The 24,110-nt window shown below is 45.4% G+C and overlaps 1 protein-coding gene across 1 annotated transcript in view; it reads right to left on the reverse strand.

Annotated features, from left to right (window-relative positions):
• Positions 1-24,110, reverse strand: part of LOC136576287 (aldehyde oxidase-like) — a 155,128-nt gene that overhangs the window by 103,483 nt on the left and 27,535 nt on the right. The window contains exons 4-9 of the mRNA XM_066575463.1: positions 15,941-16,083; positions 14,139-14,232; positions 12,516-12,625; positions 3,677-3,861; positions 2,544-2,733; positions 1,247-1,336 (exon numbers count right to left, since the gene is read on the reverse strand). Of these exons, the coding sequence (XP_066431560.1) occupies positions 1,247-1,336; positions 2,544-2,733; positions 3,677-3,861; positions 12,516-12,625; positions 14,139-14,232; positions 15,941-16,083 (812 nt within the window). The remainder of the gene's footprint in view (positions 1-1,246; positions 1,337-2,543; positions 2,734-3,676; positions 3,862-12,515; positions 12,626-14,138; positions 14,233-15,940; positions 16,084-24,110) is intronic.

The following is a 24,110-nucleotide window of genomic DNA, read 5'->3' on the forward strand; positions in this document are numbered from 1 at the left end:
TTACAGTGTTAATCATGCAGCATAAATTACACAATCCATTTTTTCTGCGGGCTGGTACGATTACAGCGATACCAAAATTCTTACATTTTTTTAGGTTTTTCCACTTTTCTGCAATAAAAACCCTTTTTTGGAAATCTTGTTTTTCCTCTATCGCTGCATTCAAAGTCCTGTAACTTTTTTATTTTTTTATGTACGGAGCTCTGTGAGGGCTTATTATTTGCGAGACGAGCTGTAGTTTTTACTGGTACCATTTTGGGGTACATACGGCTTTTTTGATCACTTTTATTGCATTTTTAGGGAGGCAAAATTCTAAAAATTATCATTTTGCCTCAGTTTTTTAGCGTTTTTTTTCACGCTTTTTTCCGTGCACACTTAAAAGCATGTGCAGCTTATTGTACGCATTGTTACAGACACAACAATATCAAACGTGGGGTTTTTATTTTTTTATGCTATTATGAGAAAAAGCATTAAAAAAGGGGTTTTTAAACTTTTTTTTTTACATTTTTTAATCTTTTTTTTCACACAACTTGTGTCCCCCTGGGGGACTTTGACCACAGTACTGCTGATCGCTGTAATAAGGCATGGCAGGGCATCCTGTTGCCATGGCGATAGGCCGGGCTCTTGCGATAACATCGTGAGAGCCGGCTGAAGACACAGAGGAAGCGCGCTCCCTCTGTAAACTCTTTCTCTGCCGCGATCTACTTAGATCGCGACAGGGAAGGGGTTAACAGCGGGGGGCGCATCTCCGATGCCCCCCCCCCGCTGTTGCACCGGGATGCCGGCTGTGACTGACAGCTGGCTAACGCTGCGGGATAGCGCGAGATCATATGTGATCTGGCACTATCCCCAGGACGTAAGTTTACGCCCTGCTGCGGGAAGGGGTTAAACCTCATTTGCCACTTTTCTGCCCAAACCCCCAACTTATCCAGATCCTCCTGCAGTTACCTTGCGTTCTCTCTTGTGTTAATTTGTTTACATAGTTTTGAGTCATCTACAAATATTTGCCTTTTTCTGCACAATCTTTCTACCAGGTCATTAATAAATATTATAAAAAGAATATGGTCCAATACTGACCCTTTGGTACCCCACTAACAATGGCTGTGGTGGTCAACCCGATAATAACAAAGGAAGTCCACAACTTTTTGGTCATGTTGTATAGGAATATAGCTGACAATGCTATAGATGGCAATGATAATTCAAAGAAAGCTTCTACTGTACATATACGAACACATACATAAGTACATACATGATCAACATGGAAACCATTGGATGATCCGTGTTGAGAGGCTTTGAATGAGTTCTTATTCCTTGAAGCATATTTGGCACATCGAATATCCTGTACAATGGAGGAATGTGTCAGATTTATCAAATAACAACAGCAGGTGTGAAATATGATTAGAGATAAATGAATTCAGAAACAGCAAAGACAGACAACATTCATTAGTTCTCCATTTTACATATCTGTATTGCAGTAAGTGTCTACAATAAAGATGGTATTAAAGATTAAATGGTCACTAACTTTTCAAACAACTTGTATTTATGATAGTCAATGTGATAACTGATAAAAAATGCTGGTCTCTAGTAACAAGACCAAAACAGGAAGTAAAGGAGGTTGATTACTCATGCTGCTCATTGAATTATATTGAGCAAAGTGGAGAGGTAGGAGGAGAAAAGCAGTGACGCACACAGACTTGGTCTTAGAGCTAATAGTGACTTATTTACTTTTATTAATTCACAACTCCACTGCTCAGTACTTTTCTAGTACCTCCACTGATAATGTTATTTCTCTCTATGTGTTACAGACAGTTAGGAAGCAAAACGTACAATTTTCTCTGTGTGCAATGTATAGAACACTGCATAACAGCAGGCACCTCCCACCAGCTCAGAGAGAACTGAGAATTAGGGATACAGCCTGCAGAGGGGAAAATACTGATAAATGCAAAACAAAAATACATATCAAAAATACATATCATTTAATCCACAAAAATAGTGTTATTACTCATGTACAGACACATGGCAGCTCATTCTCAAAAGTTTGATATGCTTTAAGGTAAGTTAAAGCAGTTGTCCATGTTGTAACGTCTGTGGACAACCACTTCCCCATACTGTAAAACAACAAATAGTAATATACTCACATTTTGATTGATTCCTGAGCTCTATTGAGAGCAGCCCCTGTGAACCGGACGGGACTGCCGCTATCAACAGAGACCGGACTGCAGGACGGAGCATCATCGCGAGACACAGCAGGACGGGGGTGGGAGTATATCACTATTTGTTATTTTACCTGATGGGGAAGGGGTTGTCCACAGATATTACAATTCGGGTAACCCCCTTTAAGTTAGATTCATGTAATGTGTGCGTTCTATATCATATGTACACTGAAAACAAGTTGTGCAATCATAATCACAAAGTATCCAAACTGTATGTTTTCATTGATTCACTGAATGACTATGGTAATATTGTCATAGGACAGGTCTACAGTCAGCAGAATGGGATGATGATAGAAAGATAGTCACAGAAACGAAAGAGAAACTATGACTCACACGGACATAATTCTGTGGAAAATGTATTGTCTTCTTCAGTTCCTTAGACACTTGAAGGTAGAACTTGAATAAAAAGCTGATAGTCAGCGTTTTCTCATTCTCCATCATCCCCATTAGGGCCGATTCCTGTATTGGGACTTCTTCCAGGACTAATTTACACGCTTCATCAAGCATTGCCTCATTCCAGTGCCTGTGGTAGATAAGGTATTAATGGATCTGTACTGCACAGGAACTATTGTATACTACTACTCATAAAAAACTTAATATAATGTAGCTAAGTCATTCACTGGATGCAAGGTAAGGGTGGTTTCACATCCGCACCCAGGTTTCCGCTTTTCTGCTCCATTTGGGGAGCAGGAAAGGGGAATCCCTGTGGCTGCACAGTTCCATCTCAGGATGCAACGAACAGTTGCGAACCGACCCCATTGAGCTTAATGGGGTCCATTCGGTTTCCGCTCAACTGCCTGGCTATTAGACGGAAGAAAAGGTGCTGCTCGCAGCGCTGTTTCTTCTGGTATTGTGAACCAGATCTACAGCCTATCCACCAACCGGAGGTTCAAGCACAGATGTGAAATCGGCCTTATTCCTTATTTTTTTACATTTTCACATAGATTAGTGATATTTATCTTATCATCCAATCCTGTTGATAAAAACATACAGATGGAGCGGTGACCAAATAACCAGACTTTTACCCTTACACACTAAACAAGTCTAGGTATGTTCGTTTTCCTGCCCTTCATTTTGCTACTGCTTAGCTATGTCGTTCCATACAGGATACTTCAGAACAAGAAATCTTTATAATATAAAGTATCGGCATTGATAACTTTGCCATCAAAACTAAGAAGTGAATGAACACAGTTGACAAGGGAGATTGTCCAAATCACTCGAAGACAGATAGCACGCCTGACACTACAGACGCAAAGCCAGATAGTGAGGATGATCTAGCAGAACACTGGCATACAATGACAGGTAGGATGTAAAAGACAATGGCAGATGGATTCCGCAGGGCGTTCCAGAATTGGCAGGGGTATTGCAATATTTTTTTCATTGTAAGGGCAAATTCCGAATAGTGCTACTCCAGATCTGTGGATGTTTGGGGGTCATTGTGATAAGTAATAAACGGTGATACAAACCTATGCACAAGTAATTCACCGACACGTTTTGCAAACATACAGGCTGATTCTGTTCCTCCATAGTAAATATTCATGTTCGCGATTAAGTCTGTTCCTTCTTTCAAAATGACTTTCATGGCAGCAATGTCAACTGGAGTGGTGCTTCCCCACCTCTGCAACTGCCTGAATGCAGACACATATTCACCCTGCAATCATGAATAGACAGATAAAGTAGTATTAGGTCCGAGCAGTATCAGGTCCGTAGGAGGTTTACATAGTAACATAGTATGTAAGGCCGAATGAAGACAATGTCCATCTAGTTCAGCCTGTTTATCCTCCTATGTTTCTGATCCAGAGGAAGGAAAAAACCCCAAGAGCAGAAGCCAATTAGCCCTTTTGGGGAAAAATTCCTTCCCGACTTCCTAATGGCAATCAGACTGTTCCCTGGATCAACCCCTAATAGTTCCTACCTGCCTGTATACCCGGATTAACAATTAACCTAAGACTTATATCCTGTAATATCCTTCTGCTCCAGAAAGACATCAAGTCCCCTTTTAAACTCCTCTATGGATTTTGCCATCACCACTTCCTCCGGCATAATCAAAATAAGCAAAAGAACTCACTTAATGCGCTCCGTCCAACCGTATCAAAATATAGAGATCTTACTTGAAGCGGGGTGCCTGGACTCCTGGCACCCCGATATCCAAAGGAAACAGGGAAATTCCAACGAGGCAGGGGTATTCTTCATAAAACAATTTATTGCATACAGAAACAGGTGGGTATCGCAACGCGTTTCGGCTTTTGACAAGCCTTTTTCAAGCATAGGGAGCAGTTATCAAGTGCTTCCTATTTATAGCAAACAAACACTAAAGGAAAAGGAAAGGGAGGGGCTTAGATGTGAGTATTCCCTATTTGCAATCTCTAAATAATTCTATACATAGTGTCCTATCCTCATTTATAGTGGCATACTACTATAGATGTTAATGCAATGCATACAAAATTGAATGTATCTAATAGTTCCCATAGGGAACACTCCGCTGGTCAATCACATGATCGGAACTTAACAGGAAGTGGGGGAAGTAATAAGATGTTGCACTGTAAGGTGGAACATCCCTTTGGACCGATACGACCAGCGTTCGGTATCCTAGGATACAGGAAGGGGGGTGGGTTCCCATTACGTCTCATCCAGGGGATATTTAGCCTTGTCTTCCGGGAGGTCATGTGTTATTACGCTAGACGTAATGACGTGATGTCGGGTTATTTTGCCTTATCTTCCGGGAGGTCATGTGCTATCACGCTGAACGTCATGACGAGATAACGTGGTGACGTTCGGTCACCGATATTTTGCCTTGTCTTCCGGGAGGTCACATGATATCACGCTAAACGTCGTGACGTGATGACGCGGTGACGTTCGGTATGTTAATCGTCCCATGCCTCAGTCACATGGACTTGTATGCGCATGGTGACGTATAACGTTCAGGGACGTGAGGTCACATGATCGCGCTATATATTCTTATGTGACTAGCTGTGATGGCCCCTTGTGACAAGAATTGAATAGAAAAAACATGTCATAATAGACAGCAACATGCTAAATGGCTTATATAAATACTTTAAGGGATCAAAAAAGCAGAATAGAGTAAAAATAAAAATGAAGTAAGTTAAAATAAAAGGATAAAAAAAAAAGGGGGAAGGGAAGGGAATGGGGTCACACAATTCTATGCATTGCATCATATAAAACCACTTACCAAAAGATATAAAATATATATATATAAAATTCTAACCTTAAAATCAAGTGAATTTCCTTTAGTGTTTGTTTGCTATAAATAGGAAGCACTTGATAACTGCTCCCTATGCTTGAAAAAGGCTTGTCAAAAGCCGAAACGCGTTGCGATACCCACCTGTTTCTGTATGCAATAAATTGTTTTATGAAGAATACCCCTGCCTCGTTGGAATTTCCCTGTTTCCTTTGGATATCGGGGTGCCAGGAGTCCAGGCACCCCGCTTCAAGTAAGATCTCTATATTTTGATACGGTTGGACGGAGCGCATTAAGTGAGTTCTTTTGCTTATTTTGATTATACATTTCTTTCCTCCTTGACACAATGGTTTCGGAGTTGCTCGCTGCTGCTCTCCCTCAGGGGATGTCTTAGGACCACCAACGTATTCTGCCCTAAAATTGGTTTGAAAAGCTCCAGTGGACCCACGAACTGACCGGTCTCTATCTTATAGGACCGGTTCAGTTGCGGTGAGTTTCCTTCCTTATTTATTCTGTTTTCAATTTTCTTGCACACCATTGGAGCGCCGCTTTTGATTCAATTATGTACGTACACTTCCTCCGGCAGAGAGTTCCACAGTCTCACTGCTCTTACAGTAAAGAACCCTTTTCTGTGTTGGCGATGAAACCTGCTTTCTTCTAGACATAGTGGATGCCCTCTCGTTACCGTCGCATTCATTGACAACAATACAAGATCCTGAGAATGGCAACGAATTGAAACAAACAGTATATTGGACAGCTGTGCAGCTTTTCATTCCATAAGGTCATCTTCACACACAATGAAAATGCTGTGGAATTTCCACAGCCTGAATCAGCATATGAATCACCAAATGGTACCATTAAAAAGTGCAGTTTGTCCTACGGCAATACAGAAACATGCATCTGGTTTTTAATTGTGCAATAGTAGCAAGACATTAAAAACTATACATTTTATATTGACGTAATCATACGGATCGCTAGAAATAATTTTACCACCCCATTTATAGCACATAGTGGAAGCCATAAAAAATGAACACAATACGACCAGAGTTGTAGGTTTTGTTAATCTTGGAATTTGAATGGAATAAATAGTAGAGATGAGCGAGCGTACTCGGAAAAGCACTACTTGCTCGAGTAATTTGCTTTATCCGAGTATCGCTGTGCTCGTCCCTGAAAATTCGGGTGCTGCTGCGGCTGACAGGTGAGTCGCAGCGGGGAGCAGGGGACAGCGGGCGGGAGAGAGGGAGAGAGAGATCTCCCCTCCGTTCCTCCCCGCTCTCCCCTGCAGCTCCCCGCTCCGTGCCGGCTCCCGAATCTTCAGGGACGAGCACAGCGATACTCGGATAAAGCAAATTACTCGAGCGAGTAGTGCTTTTCCGAGTACGCTCGCTCATCTCTAATAAATAGTGATCAAAATGGTATATTCCCCCAAAAATCAATGAAGATCAATAAAGGCTAGAGCTCATCTGACAAAAATCAAGCTTTCAAAAAAGCTATGTTGATGAAAAAATTAAAAAGTTATGACTTTAGTCCGGGGTGGACATATCGCCTGTGCAGACAAACCTGCAAAGGGGCCCTGGGCTACAAAGATCAGGCACAGCATTCAGGTCCTCCGATTTCTATTTTTTTTCAGTGTGTTTAAATAAAATTTTAAAGAAGGCAATACTCACCTCCTGTCACTCCCAGGTTGGCACCACTATGTCCCCCCTCGATTTCCAGGTTGTGCGATCATGTTACAAAGACACATAATTGCTGCGAACCTTCCTCAGCCTCATTAACACTGAGACCGGGTATTCACTATAGCAATCGTGTATTTGTTACATGATCGCCCAACCCAGAAAACAGAGTGGGGGACAGAGGTGCCAACTACAGCGGCCAGGGGCATTATTACTGAATGGGGCAAAAGGGGGCCATATTACTGAATGGGGCAAAAGGGGGATACAAATACTAAATTGGGCAAAAGAGGGTATTATTACTGACTGCAGGATAAAGAAGGTATTATCAATAAGTAGGGGCATTGATAGCAGCCCCCATAGGAATTGTTCCCCTCATTAGCTCCAATAGGAATTGTGCCCCCATTAGCCCCAATACTAATAGTGCCCTGTTAGTAGCATTTCTTGGAATAGTGCATCTTTTAGTAGCCCCAGTAGTAATAATGACCCCTTATCCCCTTAGTGACGGAGCTTTTTTGTTTTTTCCCCCCATTTTCGTTTTTTCCTCCCTTTTAAAAAATTGTAACTCCTTTATTTATCCATCGACGTCGCTGTATGAGGGCTTGGTTTTGCGGGACGAGTTGTATTTTTCAATGGTGCTATTTACTTACCATATAATGTACTGAAAAACGTAAAAAAAATTCTAAGTGGAGAGAAATGGAAAAAAACGACATTCCGCTATCTTTCGGTGCGTCCTTTTTCTACAGCACACAAATTGACACAAAAATGACATGATAACTTTATTCTATGGGTTGGTACGATTCCTACGACATCAAACTGATATAGTTTTTATTTTGCTGTAGTACTTGTATTTTTTTAAAAGACATTTAATTGTTTAAAATTATTTTATGTCTCCATTTTCTGCGCACAATAATTTTTTTATTGTTCCATGGGCATAGTTGTGATGCGGTACATCCTGCCATTTCTGTTGGTAGCATTGTGGAATACATACAACTTTTTGATTGCTTTTTATTACATTTTGTCTTGGAGACAGGGTGACCAAAAAAAACGCATTTCTGGCGTTCTTTATTTTTTTTTCAGACTTGTTCACTTTGCACGGTAAATGATGCACTACTTTTATAAATCGGACTTTTACGGATGCGGCGATACCAAATACGTATTTTTGCTTTATTATTTAGATTCTTTTATTGTAAATATGGCAAAAGTTTTTTTTTTTACTTTTATTACTTTTTTTTTTAATAATTACTAAAACTTTATTGTTTTTATTTTTACATTTTCATTTAGTCCCCAGGGGGGACCACAACCAGCAATGCTTTGATCGCTCCTGCAGTATGATGTAATGCCATAGCACGGACCCCGGTTGCCATGACACCTGCACGGCTCCCTGATCTCAACACAGGGGGGCCGTACGGGACCCCAGAAGATCATTCAGGGGATTTAAATGCATTTAAAGGGTTGATACCTGCGACCGGCAGCGGCCGATTGCAGCTATTGCCCGCGGGTGTCAGCTGTAATAAACAGCTGAGGCCTGCGCTGTATGGATGGAGGTAGCAGCGCTATCTCCCTCCATACACGTCCTGCAATGGCAGGATGTAAAAATACTCTAGGGACGTCTCTAAGGAGTTAATGACCATAGTCTCCTTACTTTTCCACTACCTCTCTGCTAGCTGTTCTCCAGATACCATTGATCTCCCCTGACCTTGGTCCCAATAGCTGGTCACATGCTTGAAGGCCCATATTGCTGCAGCCTTTCACTGGCCTCAGTTATGCTAACCCTGAAGTTAGGGATTGCAGCAGCACTTGACCATGCAAGGAGATGAGTGGAGATCAGCGTGATCGGGAGAGACAATGAGCAAAGCGGAGAGGTAGTGGAAAAGATGAGAAGAGTATAATATATTTTTTTTTTTACATGTCAGACATGGGGGGGAAGGACATTCCTCCTGCCACCAGAGACTGTGGGACAGCGTCTCAAATCCAGGACTGTCCCTCAGAATCCGGAACTGTTGGGAAGCATACTGGTAGAGTACTAGTGGCCTACGGGGTTTTTTTAATGCGTGAGGGCTCAGTCGAATGGGCGTTTGTACGCGCGTCTGACAGCTGCATTTGCGATCTGCATCTATATACACCTAATGCTTTGCAATGGGTGCGAATTTTTCATGCACACAAACGTATGCGGCGAAAATTGTAGGACACAACGATTCGCAGAACACATGTAACTGCGTTCTGCGCAAAACGGTGTTCTGTGTATGTGCGCTCAATGGGGCCGGAGGCAGCAGCGCCGACCCCATTGAGAACATATACTGAAGATCGTGATCCTCTGCCACAGCTGTCACAGAGGAGCACGATGTTCTCCCATTGAATTCAATGAAGCCGGCAATATAGCAGCTGCAGAAAGGTGAGTATAGTTTTTTTTTATTTTTTACACTTTTTTAGGAAGGTTTTCAGGGAAGGGCTTACATTTTAAGCGCTTCCCCTAAAATTACTACAGCGCTTGCCGGCAGCCCATTGCTTTCAATGGAGTCGGCTGTATTGCCGGCTCCATTGATTTCAATGGGAGAACATCGCACTCCTCTGTGACAACTGTGGGACAGCTGTGGCAGAGGATAGCGGACAGCGCTCTTTTTGAGTGTCAAAACACCCGTGTGACCGGGCCCTCTTGTGTGGATGAACGCTGCTAGCAGCGTTTTTTTCCGCTGTGCCGCTGGCCTCAGTCACGCCATTTTTTTGAGCGCATCAGTTATGCGCACAAAAATTCATGCGAACAAAAACGCCCATGTGACTGAGCCCTGAGTCAGTAGAAAAGTGGGTACTTTACCTGAACTTTTACATGGGGCTGCTTAATGTTAATGCTTGAGTGGGTAGAGGGAATATTTTTCCAAATCACTCACCCATTCAGGTAGCTCCACCCCTATTTTTTTTTTTTTTCACCTTTTTACCTATATGGGGAAGAGAGGACTTATGGGCCCCCTAACTACTGGGCCCGGGTGCAACCGCATCCCCTATAGTTACGCCCATGACTTTGATTGTGGAGCATGCACTTCAAAGTTTCCGTCATGTTGAAATTTCATGAGCAAAAACTGTAGAATAGAAGGAGGATCTCCTCCAGGCGCTGTCACCACGGATTCATTAGAAAGCCAATCTATTTAATTATTTTATGCATAGTTTCTATTTGAACACAGCAATAAATGAATATTTAACTAGAGTGGCTTTCTAATGAATCCTTGGTGACAGTACTAGGAGGAGATCCTCCTTTGTTTAATTCCGTATGCCTCATTTGACTTTGGTTCTAGCAATAGCTTACTGGCCAGGATCTTCAACTGCAGCCCAAGGGAACAACTAAATATGCATTAATGGGGGTTGTGCCTTCTCGCACGACTTCACAAGGTGAGTGCGTTGGTACACGTTTCCCTTGGCATACATTTAAAAGCATGTTGCAATGTTCCTATCGATGAATCTATATGATATTGATGCTAAAGTTTTACATGATAATGTAGACAGCTGAGCTACTTGATCCCTCAGGTGGTGAACCTCACCCCAGCCATAGTAGCTTCTGTAGAAGAAGTTCCTGACAAAGCCAAGAACCTACTTGAGATAAGATTTACTAATGCTCCTTAAGGCCAAAATGTTAGTATCACTTTTGATGAAGAAAGTAATGTTTTGTTTTTTTTTACATTTTATTTCCCTAAAAACATTCAAATGACAGGCAGGGGTTAATTCTCACAAATATCTGATAACTTATGCCTTTCTCAAAAAGTGTGTTTATCAAAATTGCCTAATGAACTTCATGACTGACTCCTAGGGTGACGTCACATTGCGACGTTTTCTTGGCAGACTGTTTTTGCGGGTTGGTTTGCCATTGCCTTCCTCAGTCATCAAAAATTAGTTTTACCGATTTCGGAAGGATGGAAGGCTGAATTAACCTTGAGCCAACTACCTGAACCACACAGGGATTGAACATTCAGGTCGTGAGTGAGATCTTAGAACTGCATTTCTACTGCCTTAACTCTCTGCGCCACATGAGGCTCTATAGATATACCCTTATTAAAAGGTGCTCGTAACAAGTTCAATAGTTGCCGGCCAAACACTCATGCGGCCAATAGCTATTTCTCCTATCCCTAATGCTGACAACAATGGTGGCAGCTGATCTCCAGGAAGAACAAAAAAATAAAGAGTGCAAATTCAATGCTCCGTTTCTTCTTTCCCAAGACTTCATCTCTACGCATCCAACAGTTGGCCAGTGCTACCAAAATCTACAGGGTCAGACTCAGAGGCGTAACATGAAGCTCCTGGGTCCCAATGCAAAACCTATAACAGGGCCCCCAACTATAATGCTTTATTCATAGTACTGGGCTCCCTAAATGGAGAAGAGAGGCCTTATGGGCCCCCTAAGGCTCCCGGGCCCGGGTGCAACCGCATCCCCAGCATTCCCTATAGTTACACCCCTGGTCAGACTACTTTGGGGGCCCTTAACACTACTGCGCTATATCTTTGAGGTTTATTGGATTTCTTGGTAGTGCCAAGGATACAAATCTCCTCCTATTTTATGTATTATGAGAAACCCTAGATCACCCATCTAGCTAATACTGTATAAGGCCGGCTGCACACGACCAGGTCGAATTCCACATGTGTGAGCCCGCAGCGGAATCTGGCTCTGACAGCGGCTGGTGACCCTGCGTACCTGTTTTCTGCTCTATTGCGGATGACCACAGACGCTTGCCGTCAGTCGTGCGCAGTACAGGTTTTTATTGTAAGCCTTTGCTTTTCCCGTGCCATTGCCAGGTGGTGACATGGGCACCCGCAACCTATCCACAATGTCAATTGCGGACGGGCCGCGGGTTGAACCGCTTCCATTGACTTTCATGGAGGCCATCCGTGCGGATCCCGCTGAAAGATAGAACACGCAGTGATTTTAAATCTGCAACGGCTGTCCAGTCATGTGAGCGAATACTGCGGATTCCACAATTTAAATCCACCCATGTGAAACCGACCTAACTTGGGTTATATTACTGTTGACATAAGCACTTTTAGACTTCTTTTAAGTATGGCTGTATTTCCATTCAGGGGTACCCAGTTCAGTACATTCTGTGAGAACCTCTCCTCTAATATGGTGTACAGTCAGTGTATAAATGACTGCGCCATTCAGTGCCTAATTATACAGTATGGTGCTCAAATAAGATTGCTATACCTTGCCCAAGTAATACTTCTATACAATATTTCCATGCAGCTATACGTAATTTGCTTCCGTGATTGTTTGCAGGTCTTCTGTTGCAGATATCCGCGAGGAATCCGAAGCGGTCGTGTGAGCCCGGCTTTAAACAAAGATTTTGGAACCGTGCCTGTATTATTAGCAGGATTTCCAGTGTTTGTTCAGAAAATATATAAAAACACAAAACATAAAATATACAAAATGCAAAGACTTGAAATATATAGATTTACCTTCTTGGAGAAAGGGACATTAATTGATAGAAGGATCTCTTCTGCCCTTAAAGCTGCTGTTCCTGATTCATCGAACAATAACTGTTTTAAGGTCACTTGACGTCTTTTGTCTACAAAAAAACAAGACCGATTCAGAAATCCTACTGCTGTCAGACACGGCGCAGTACCGTGCACAGTCCAACTCCTCCTGCTCTCACCATAGTACATGCATCAGAGAACAAGTCGGGTTATGCAAGTGCTGCGCCGTGTCAGGCAGCGGTGTAATAGAGGTTCTTCTGTGCTGTTGGCTGGAATTTTGAGGACTGTGGACTGCAGGGGGTAAAGGGTGGCATTGTTACTTTGTGGGTACATAGAGGGGCAGCCTACAGAGGGAAATGTGGCTAACAACACAGTACACCTGTCATCTGTACTTGCGCAACTACTCGATATGAGGACGAGCTCACTGTGTTTCAATGGAGGCAGTATGATGATGTATTGGTCACATGCCCCTCCGTAGGCTACCAAACTATAGACAGGAGTGCTGTTCAGAGGGAACAGGAGGGCGGCTGAGCAGGGGGGCATGGCTATTAGTAGAATCATAGAATAGAATCCTAGAATGGTAGAGTTGGAAGGGACCTCCAGGGTCATCTGGTCCAACCCCCTGCTCAGTGCAGGATTTAATAAATTATCCCAGACAGATATTTGTCCAGCCTTTGTTTGAACACTTCCATTGAAGGAGAACTCATCACCTCCCCTGGCAACCTGTTACACTCATTGATCACCCTCACCGGCAGAAAGTTTTTCTAATAACTAATCTGTGTCTCCTCCCTTTCAGTTTCATCCCATTGCTTCTAGTCTTCCCTTGTGCAGATGAGAATAGGGCTGATCCCTCTGCAGTGTGACAGCTCTTCAGATATTTGTAGACAGCTATTAAGTCTCATCTCAGCCTTCTTTCTTGCAAGCTACGTATTCCCAGATACATGAACCATTCCTCATAGGACATGATTTGTAGGCCGCTCACCATCTTGGTAACTCTTCTCTGAACTTGCTCCAGTTTGTCTATATTTTTTTAAGACATAAGTAAGTAATATACACCAGCAATTCCCACATATTTAAAAGACTCCCCTAAAAGTTGCAAACCACTTTACGATTATAGTGGGTTCTGGTGCCATATTTATAATATGAGGTTGGTTCTGCTACTAGTATGTACTGAGGTTAGTTCTGGCACTGTACTTCTATTATGGGCTTGTTTCTGGTGCCAAATTTATGTTATCGGTTTGCTTCTGTTACCATATTTATGTTATGTGCTTGGTTTGTTGCTATATTTATATACTAAGGTTAGTCCTGGTGCTGTATTTATGTACTAAGTTTGGTTCTGCTACTTTATTTAGTTAATGAGCTTGGTTCTGGCGGTGTATTTATGTTCTGAGGTTCGTTTTGCTGCTGTGTTGATCTACTAAAGTTGGCCCTTGTTCCATATTTTATGGGTTAGATTTGGTGCTGTATTTATGGAATGTGAAGGATGGGCTTCTTTCCATGGGCTAGTGATGTGTGCTTGCCCCTCAACCTGAAATTGGATAGCCAGCTCCAGATACAATCTATAGTATGTACAAACATTAGTGATTGCCTTCCTTTTAACCTTACCATTTGATGCGAGATTAAAGGTACAGTTTCCAACAGCCAGAATAGGATTCAGTTCCCAGGAAGAACTTCCGCTTAAAATGCTTCCTCCAAGGGACTACAATAAAAGAGAAATGTCAACTGAGTGTGAGTGATTTACAAGAGTTCTGCTGAATATACCTGCTTTTACAGCATATAAATACATCAAGGCGACGTACATAATGTTCTCAACTAAGCCTCTCCAGCAGACAATATCTATGCCATTAGTACTAGCCACAGCGTCCTTATTATCGGCCACCATGTACTCTGTACCAGCTACAGAGTCTCCATAGACCTTATTCATGTCTCTTACGAGAAAGAACTTAACTTGTAATTTACTCTGCCAATCTGGACAAGAGAGAGTCTTCCTGGATCAAGGAATCTGTGATAGAATACTTCTACTGGGACAGTCATGTCCTGGGTGAGTCTGTCCTACTTGCTCCAGGTGGCACTGGAGATGTACTGGGTGGAGGGTTCACAGCACTTCACTCTTCCTTACTACTCTAAACAATTGTCTTTTTATAAACTTGTCAACTTGCCCCATAGTCTGCTCAGGATATTAAGTCAACTTACAGACTATTGCTGATTGGGTCTTTCAATATGCAAGATTTCATTACAATTAGAGATGAGCGAGCGTACTCGTTAAGACAAATTACATGAGCGAGAATCGCCATTTTCGAGTACATGCCTGCTTGTCTGAAAAGATTCGTGGGGCCGGCGGGGGTGAGTGGTGAGTTGTGAGAGGGAGCAAGGGGGAGCGGGGGAGAGAGATCTCCCCCCCCCCCCCCGATCCCCCTGCTCTCCCCCGCTGCCACCCAAATCTTTTCGGGACAGCAGACATGTACTTGAAAATGCCCATACTCGCTCGAGTAATTTCCCTTAACGAGTACGCTCGCTCATCTCTAATTACAATTAGAGATGAGCGAGCATACTCACTAAGGACAATTACTCGAGCGAGCATTGTCCTTAGCGAGTACCTGCCCGCTCGGAAGAAAAGATTCGGGTGCCAGGAGGGGCGGGGAGCGGCGGGGGAGAGCAGGGGGGAAGGGAGGGGAGATCTCTCTCTCCCCCCCGCTCTACCCTGCTGACTGCCGCAACTCACCTGTCACCCGCACCGGCACCCGAATCTTTTCTTCCGAGCGGGCAGGTACTCGCTAAGGACAATACTCACTTGAGTAATTGTCCTTAGCGAGTATGCTCGCTCATCTTTAATTACAATCCATCCTTGTGCTGATATTTTTAAACCAATGATGGTGTAGCGGGTGGATAGCTGGTGACGTGAGGTCGGAATACGAGTTGGACACCAGATGTACTGAATCTACTGGTATTGGAAGGCTGATGAAGTCTACATGGCAGCTACTATATGATTTCACAATTGCTGTCCTGATTTATTCTATGGATTGTTTTAGGGTGCTTTTAGATGTAATGACCGTGGTTCAAAAAATTGCTCAAACGAACAAAAGTGAACAATATTGTTTGGTCTAAACGCGAGCCAACAAACGATAAATGTTCACTTTTCATTCGCTGTTCATTTTCTACAGGCATAATAATCATCGTTGGCTCGTTCAGTCGCGCTCATTCACTTACACAGCGGACGGGAAAGCCTGAACGATACTGATCGGCGCTTGTTCAAACAAGCCAACGATGTATCTGTCTGTCTACACAAGCCGCATGAGAACGGACGAGCTAGCAGTGACTCGCTCGTCCAAACAAGAATTGGCTCGTCCAAAAGGACCATTAGTCTGTAAAGTTAAAGGATCTTTTATTAAAAAAAAACAATATCTTACTGCTTCACTTCTAATGTGCTTCCCTGCGAGCTGCTGGAGAATGACCCGGAAGATCTTGTTTTTGTCCTCTGGTAATTGAGATACAGCCTCGGATAAAATAGATCGAACCATTGCCAGACTGCATGCTGCTCCGATGGTGATACCTGAAGCCAAACAGACAAGTGTGTTGTGTTGAAGTCAATGGAAGCCATCATATCCGCAGCATAGCCACAGCTGCCATTTTGGTGATTTTGCAGGAAAGCAGGACAAAAAAAAAAAAGTGCACTGCGCATGGGTCTGGCACATCGCCGGCGGCATGTCTGGACGCATCCGCCGTGCTGAAGAAAGAAGATCTGGCCAGAGCAGAAGAGATCCGGCCGGGAGGTAAGAAAACCTTTTATTCTCCCCATTGCCTTGGGCAGTGCGTGATTCAGCAGTGAAATCCGTGCGTGCAAGTGGACATTGGGCCTTATAAATGAGGATCTGGTATCTGAGGTTAAGGTGGAAGAGAATTTGGGGTTTTGCCCACCTTTAGAGATTGCCCACTTTTAATAGAACATTGTCCAGTTCTCTAATGGCACCACTCAGCTACTGCCAAGACTTTAAAGGATCAATGCCCTTTATGAGCAGTGTGAACTTATCTCTACTTGCTCAAAAAACTCAAATCTACAGGTAAATCAAATCCCTATATTATTTCTTAAGACCCACATTCGAAAACTTAATATGGATAATTGAAAAAATAAAGGGAACAACACAGTTCAGGATCTACTAGATCATGTGGTGCAGAGTGTTAGGGCAGCAGAAATGTAGTCCTTAGCTCTCATTCACGACCTGAAGGTTGTGAGTTTAATCCCTGCGTGGTTCAGGTAGCCGGCTCAAGGTTGACTCAGCCTTCCGAGGTCGGTAAAATGAGTACCCAGCTTGCTGGGGGGGGGGGTGTAAAAGATGACTGGGGAAGGCAATGGCAAACCACTATACAAAAACAGTCTGCGAAGAAAATGTCACCCTAGGTGTCAATCCTGACTCGGTGCTTGCACCAGGGGACTTTACTTTTACCATCAAATATCCAACCAAAATTTCTACAAATCTGTGTCTTTCTACAAAAAATATTAGCCAAACAATATCAACCTTACTGTCCTTCATTTGCTACAAATTTACAAGCAGGAATCTAATGTCCTTTTTCTATAATAGTTTAGGATCCAAACTTCACACATCCCAACTTCCCTTTATGACTAAATGGGAAATGATGAACCTTCACAAAGATATTTCTGAAGACCATGTATGATGCATTCAGGTTTATCTACAAAACCTTTCGCTGCTCCAACCACCAGGGAGCTGCTGCTAAAACCTACCTGAGATGGTTCTTAAGCCCAACTGAACTATCATGTTCATCACACTGCTGGAGGAACAGTGGTTAGACAGGATCTTCATTTCGTATCATGTGGGAATGTAATTTTATTCAACCTTTCTGGCACGCAACTAACTCAATAATAAATATTACTCATTAAACTGAATATAAAATGAACACCATGTCTAGCCCTACTTTTAATAGATATTAGAAACCTCCTCCACCGTACAGAGTGGTGTTGGCACATCTCCTGAAGTCTACAAAATAAGTGCTGACTCTACAATGGAAAAAAACAGATCAACCATACATCAACAAAGTCATATCGCTGGTGAACAATGCTTGCATATACGAAAACATGCTAGCTAGAGATGAGCGAACGTACTCTTCCGAGCTTGATATTCGTGCGAATATTGGGGTGTTCGGGATGCTCGTTACTCTTAACGAGTACCACGCGATGTTTGGGTTACTTTCACTTTCATCTCTGAGACGTTAGCGCGCTTTTCTGGCCAATTAAAAGACAGGGAAGGCATTACAACTTCCCCCTGCGTCGTTCAAGCCCTATACCACCCCCCTGCTGTGAGTGGCTGGGGAGATCAGATGTCACCCGAGTATAAAAGTCGGCCCCTCCCGCGGCTCGCCTCAGATGCCTTGTGAGATAGCTGAGGGACAGTGCTGCTGGTGCCGTAGCTGCTATAGGGAGAGCGTTAGGAGTTAGTGTAGGCTTCAAGAACCCCAACGGTCCTTCTTAGGGCCACATCTATCCGTGTGCAGTACTGTGCAGGCTGCTGTTAGCAGTGTTGCACATTTTTTTTTCCATAATCGGCTGTCTGCAGAGCATTGTGCCCTGCATTAATACTAGAGGGACAGAAGTGGTGGTTAGGCAGGGAGTGTGTTAGGAGTGAGTGTAGGCTTCAAGAACCCCAACGGTCCTTTCTAGGGCCACATCTAACCGTGTGCAGTACTGTGCAGGCTGCAGTTAGCAGTGTTGCCCTTTTTTTTTTTTCAAAATCGTCTGTCTGCAGAGCATTGCGCCCTGCATTAATACTAGAGGGACAGAATTGTGTAGGCAGGGCCAGAAGACATTTATTATTGAGTGAATATACGCAGTGGGCCTTTCCTTTAAAAAAAAGGGAAAAAAATTGTATTTGGCCTGCCTCTGACAGTCCTCAGCGTTCGCTGTACGTGTGTGCTGGGTGGAGAACGTAAAAAAAAACACCGCAGCTCTGTGACACATTGCAGGGCCACAACAACACATTTATTATTGAGTGAATATACGCAGTGGGCCTTTCCTTAAAAAAAAAGAAAAAATTGTATTTGGCCTGCAGGCTTGCGCCAATTTATTTCCTGCCTGGGAAATCAAATCACTGGTAATACAGCATGCTGAGGGGTAGGGGTAGGCCTAGAGGACGTGGACGCGGCCGAGGACGCGGAGGGCCAAGTGAGGGTGTGGGCACAGGCCGAACTCCTGATCGAGGTGTATCGCAGCCGACTGCTGTGCGATTAGGAGAGAGGCACGTTTCTGGCGTCCCCACATTCATCGCACAATTAATGGGTCCACGCGGGAGACCTTTATTAGAAAATGAGCAGTGTGAGCAGGTCCTGTCGTGGATGGCAGAAAGTGCTTTCGAGCAACCTATCGTCCACCCACAGTTCTGCGCCGTCCACTGCTGCAAATCCGAATCCTCTGTCTGCTGCTCCTCCTTCCTCCCAGCCTCCTCACTCCACTACAATGACACATGCTCAGGAGCGGGCAGACTCCCAGGAACTGTTCTCGGGCCCCTGCTCAGATTGGGCAGCAGTGGTTCCTCTCCCACCAGAGGAGTTTATCGTCACTGATGCCCAACCATTGGAAAGTTACCGGGGTCCGGGGGATGAGGCTGGGGACTTCCGGCAACTGTCTCAAGACCTTTCAGTGGGTGAGGAGGACGATGACGATGAGACACAGTTGTCTATCAGTGAGGTAGTAGTAAGGGCAGTAAGTCCGAGGGAGGAGCGCACAGAGGATTCGGAGGAAGAGCAGCAGGACGATGAGGTGACTGACCCCACCTGGTGTGCAACGCCTACTCAGGACAGTTCTTCAGAGGGGGAGGCAAGGGCAGCAGCAGGGCAGGTTGCAAGAGGCAGTGCGGTGTCCAGGGGTAGAGGCAGGGCCAGACCGAATAATCCACCAACTGTTTCCCAAAGCGCACCCTCGCGCCATGCCACCCTGCAGAGGCCGAGGTGCTCTAAGGTCTGGCAGTTTTTCACAGAGACGCCTGACGACCGGCGAACAGTGGTGTGCAACCTTTGTCACACCAAGATCAGCCGGGGAGCCAACACCAACAGCCTCACCACCACCAGCATGCGCAGGCATATGATGGCCAAGCACCCCACAAGGTGGGACGAAGGCCGTTCACCGCCTCCGGTTTGCACCGCTGCCTCTCGCCCTGTGCCCCAAACTTCCACTGAGATCCAACCCCCCTCTCGCTGTCCTCGGCCCCATCCACCAATGTCTCTCAGCGCACCGTCCAGCCGTCGCTAGCGCAAGTGTTGGATCGCAAGCGCAAGTACGCCGCCACACACCCACACGCTCAAGCGTTAACCGTCCACATAGCCAAATTTATCAGCCTTGAGATGCTGCCGTATAGGGTTGTGGAAACCGAGTCCTTCAAAAGTATGATGGCGACGGCGGCCCCGCGCTACTCAGTTCCCAGTCGCCACTACTTTTCCCGATGTGCCGTCCCAGCCCTGCACCACCACGTCTCCCGCAACATTGTACGCGCCCTCACCAACGCGGTTACTGGCAAGGTCCACTTAACAACGGACACGTGGACAAGCACAGGCGGGCAGGGCCACTACATCTCCCTGACGGCACATTGGGTGAATTTAGTGGAGGCTGGGACAGAGTCAGAGCCTGGGACCGCTCACGTCCTACCCACCCCCAGAATTGCCGGCCCCAGCTCGGTGGTGGTATCTGCGGCGGTGTATGCTTCCTCCACTAAAGCACCCTCCTCCTCCTCCTCCTCCGCAACCTCTGTCTCGCAATCAAGATGTGTCAGCAGCAGCAGCACGTCGCCAGCAGTCGGTGTCGCGCGGCGTGGCAGCACAGCGGTGGGCAAGCGTCAGCAGGCCGTGCTGAAACTACTCAGCTTAGGAGATAAGAGGCACACGGCCCACGAACTGCTGCAGGGTCTGACAGAGCAGACCGACCGCTGGCTTGCGCCGCTGAGCCTCCAACCGGGCATGGTCGTGTGTGACAACGGCCGTAACCTGGTGGCGGCTCTGCAGCTCGGCAGCCTTACGCACGTGCCATGCCTGGCCCACGTCTTTAATTTGGTGGTTCAGCGCTTTCTGAAAAAAAGCTACCCACGCTTGTCAGACCTGCTCGTAAAGGGAGCCGGCTCTGCGCACATTTCCGCAAGTCCCACACGGACGCTGCCACCCTGCGCACCCTGCAACATCGGTTTAATCTGCCAGTGCACCGACTGCTGTGCGAGGTGCCCACACGGTGGAACTCTACGCTCCACATGTTGGCCAGGCTCTATGAGCAGCGTAGAGCTATAGTGGAATACCAACTCCAACATGGGCGGCGCAGTGGGAGTCAGCCTCCTCAATTATTTTCAGAAGAGTGGGCCTGGTTGGCAGACATCTGCCAGGTCCTTCGAAACTTTGAGCAGTCTACCCAGGTGGTGAGCGGCGATGCTGCAATCATTAGCGTCACCATTCCTCTGCTATGCATCTTGAGAAGTTCCCTGCAAAGCATAAAGGCAGATGCTTTGCGCTCGGAAACGGAGGCGGGGGAAGACAGTATGTCGCTGGATAGTCAGAGCACACTCCTGTCTATATCTCAGCGCGTTGAGAAGGAGGAGGAGGAGCATGAGGAGGATGAGGAGGAGGGGGAAGAGACAGCTTGGCCCACTGCTGACGGTACCCATGCTGGTTGCCTGTCATCCTTTCAGCGTGTATGGCCTGAGGAGGAGGAGGAGGAGGAGGAGGATCCTGAAAGTGATCTTCCTAGTGAAGACAGCCATGTGTTGCGTACAGGTACCCTGGCACACATGGCTGACTTCATGTTAGGATGCCTTTCTCGTGACCCTCGCGTTGCACGCATTTTGGCCACTACGGATTGCTGGGTGTACACACTGCTCGACCCACGGTATAAGGAGAACCTTTCCACTCTCATTCCCGAAGAGGAAAGGGGTTCGAGAGTGTTGCTATACCACAGGACCCTGGCGGACAAGCTGATGGTAAAATTACCATCCGACAGTGCTAGTGGCAGAAGGCGCAGTTCCGAGGGCCAGGTAGCAGGGGATGTGCGTAGATCGAGCAGCATGTACATCCCAGGTAGTGCAACAGTCTTTAAGGGCCTGGACAGCTTTATGGCTCCCCAGCAAGACTGTGTCACCGCTCCCCAGTCAAGGCTGAGTCGGCGGGAGCACTGTAAAAGGATGGTGAGGGAGTACGTAGCCGATCGCACGACCGTCCTCCGTGACGCCTCTGCCACCTACAACTACTGGGTGTCGAAGCTGGACACGTGGCCTGAACTAGCGCTGTATGCCCTGGAGGTGCTTGCTTGTCCTGCGGCTAGCGTCTTGTCAGAGAGGGTGTTTAGTGCGGCTGGGGGAATCATCACAGATAAGCGTACCCGCCTGTCAACCGACAGTGCCGACAGGCTTACACTCATCAAGATGAACAAAGCCTGGATTTCCCCAGACTTCTCTTCTCCACCAGCGGACAGCAGCGATACCTAAGCAATACGTAGGCTGCACCCGCGGATGGAAGCATCGTTCTCTCTCACCATCCAAAACGGGGACATTTCTGCTTCATCAATCTGTGTATAATATTCCTCCTCCTCCTCCTGCTGCTCCTCCTCCTGAAACCTCACGTAATCACGCAGAACGGGCAATTTTTCTTAGGGCCACAAGGCTCACTCATATAATTTTTCTAAACAATTTTTATACGTTTCAATGCTCTTAAAAGCGTTGAAACTTTAACTTGAACCAATTTTTCGTTACACTGGGCTGCCTCCAGGCCTAGTTACCACTTAAGCCACATTAACCAAAGCGATTAATGGGTTTCACCTGCCATCTTGGTTGGGCATGGCCAATTTTTTCTGATGTACATTAGTACTGTTGGTACACCAATTTTTTTGGGCCCTCGCCTACAGTGTAATCAAATGAATTTTTAGCCCACCTGCATTACAGCTGACGTTACATCAGCTGTGTTGGGCACTGCAATGGGATATATTTATGTACCGCCGGTGGGTTCCAGGGAGCCACCCATGCTGTGGGTCCACAGGGAGTTGTAAATGCATCTGTTTCCACTTCTAAAGAACCCCAGTCTGACTGGGGCATGCAGTGTGGGCCGAAGCCCACCTGTATTAAGCACGACATTACTACCTCAGCTGTGTTGGGCAATGCAATGGGATATTTTTATGTACCGCCGGTGGCTTCCTGGCACCCACCCATGCTGTGGGTCCACAGGGAATTATAAATGCATCTGTTTCCACTTCCATTATAAATAGACATGAGTGTGGCGTGGCATGAGGGCAGCTGAAGGCTGCGCAGGGACAATTTGGTGTAAGCTGTGGACACTGTCGTGCGGGGGGGGGGGGGGCAGCATGTAACCCAGGAGAAGTGGCAGCGGAGTGTCATGCAGGCAGTGATTGTGCTTTGTTGGAGGTAGTGTGGTGCTTAGCTAAGGTATGCCATGCTAATGAGGGCTTTTCAGAAGTAAAAGTTGTTGGGAGGGGGGGGGGCCCACTCTTGCCACTATTGTGGTTTAATAGTGGGACTCGGAAACTTGAGATGCAGCCCAACATGTAGCCCCTCGCCTGCCCTATCCGTTGCTGTGTCGTTCCCATCACTTTCTTGAATTGCCCAGATTTTCACACATGAAAACCTTAGCGAGCATCGGCGAAATACAAAAATGCTCGGGTCGCCCATTGACTTCAATGGGGTTCGTTATTCGAAACGAACACCCGAGCATCGCGATAATTTCGTCCCGAATAACGAACACCCGAGCATTTTGGTGTTCGCTCATCTCTAATACTAGCCATTCAACTTCATACGATGAAATAAATCCATAAAGAATGTGAAATATAGACTGAAAGCCCATACTACTCCAGTTAAATATCAAAGAGAGGGTGTACAATCTGTTTCTGCAGTCCTTATATTTACATCAAAGGTGTAACTTGAAGCTTCTTGACCCCAATGCAAAACCTGTAACGGGGCCCCCAACTATAATGATTTATTCATAGTACTGGGCTCCCTATATGGAGAAAAGAGGCCTTATGGGCCCCGTAAGGCTCCTGGGCCCGGGTGCAACTGCATCCCCTATATAATCATTCTGCCCATGATTTAAATTATATCTTTTTTGTATATATACACACACTAGTGTTCACAAATCTAAAATCTTTCTATAAAATGACACACTTTGTTACAATATTAAAAGTTGCTATATCTTTATACCATATTAGTCAGGCTCACAGGACCACGAGTACCGGCATGCAGAAAGTATGCAATGACATGTACTTGCTGCATGCAACCAATCCCTATGCACTATCTTGGCGTGTATGCACGTGTAATAAAGTATATATATGTGATAGAGCATGCTGAGGTTTTTCACACTAATAATATGCACATGAGTAGTCCAATACAAATCAATGGGCTATTGGCATTGCATTTTGCACGCGGTAAAACACACCCATGTGAGAGTGGTCTAGGTATGGATCAGGGTTTTATTTGTAGAGACATTGGATAACAACAGAATACAAAATCCGGTGTCTTGTCTATATGGAACTTGTTTAGAATCCTCTACTTTAATGAATACAATATCCAAGAATGACTGGTACTATGGGCCCTT

The sequence above is a fragment of the Eleutherodactylus coqui genome, chromosome 8, assembly GCF_035609145.1.
Source record: "Eleutherodactylus coqui strain aEleCoq1 chromosome 8, aEleCoq1.hap1, whole genome shotgun sequence".
Taxonomy (NCBI): domain Eukaryota; kingdom Metazoa; phylum Chordata; class Amphibia; order Anura; family Eleutherodactylidae; genus Eleutherodactylus; species Eleutherodactylus coqui.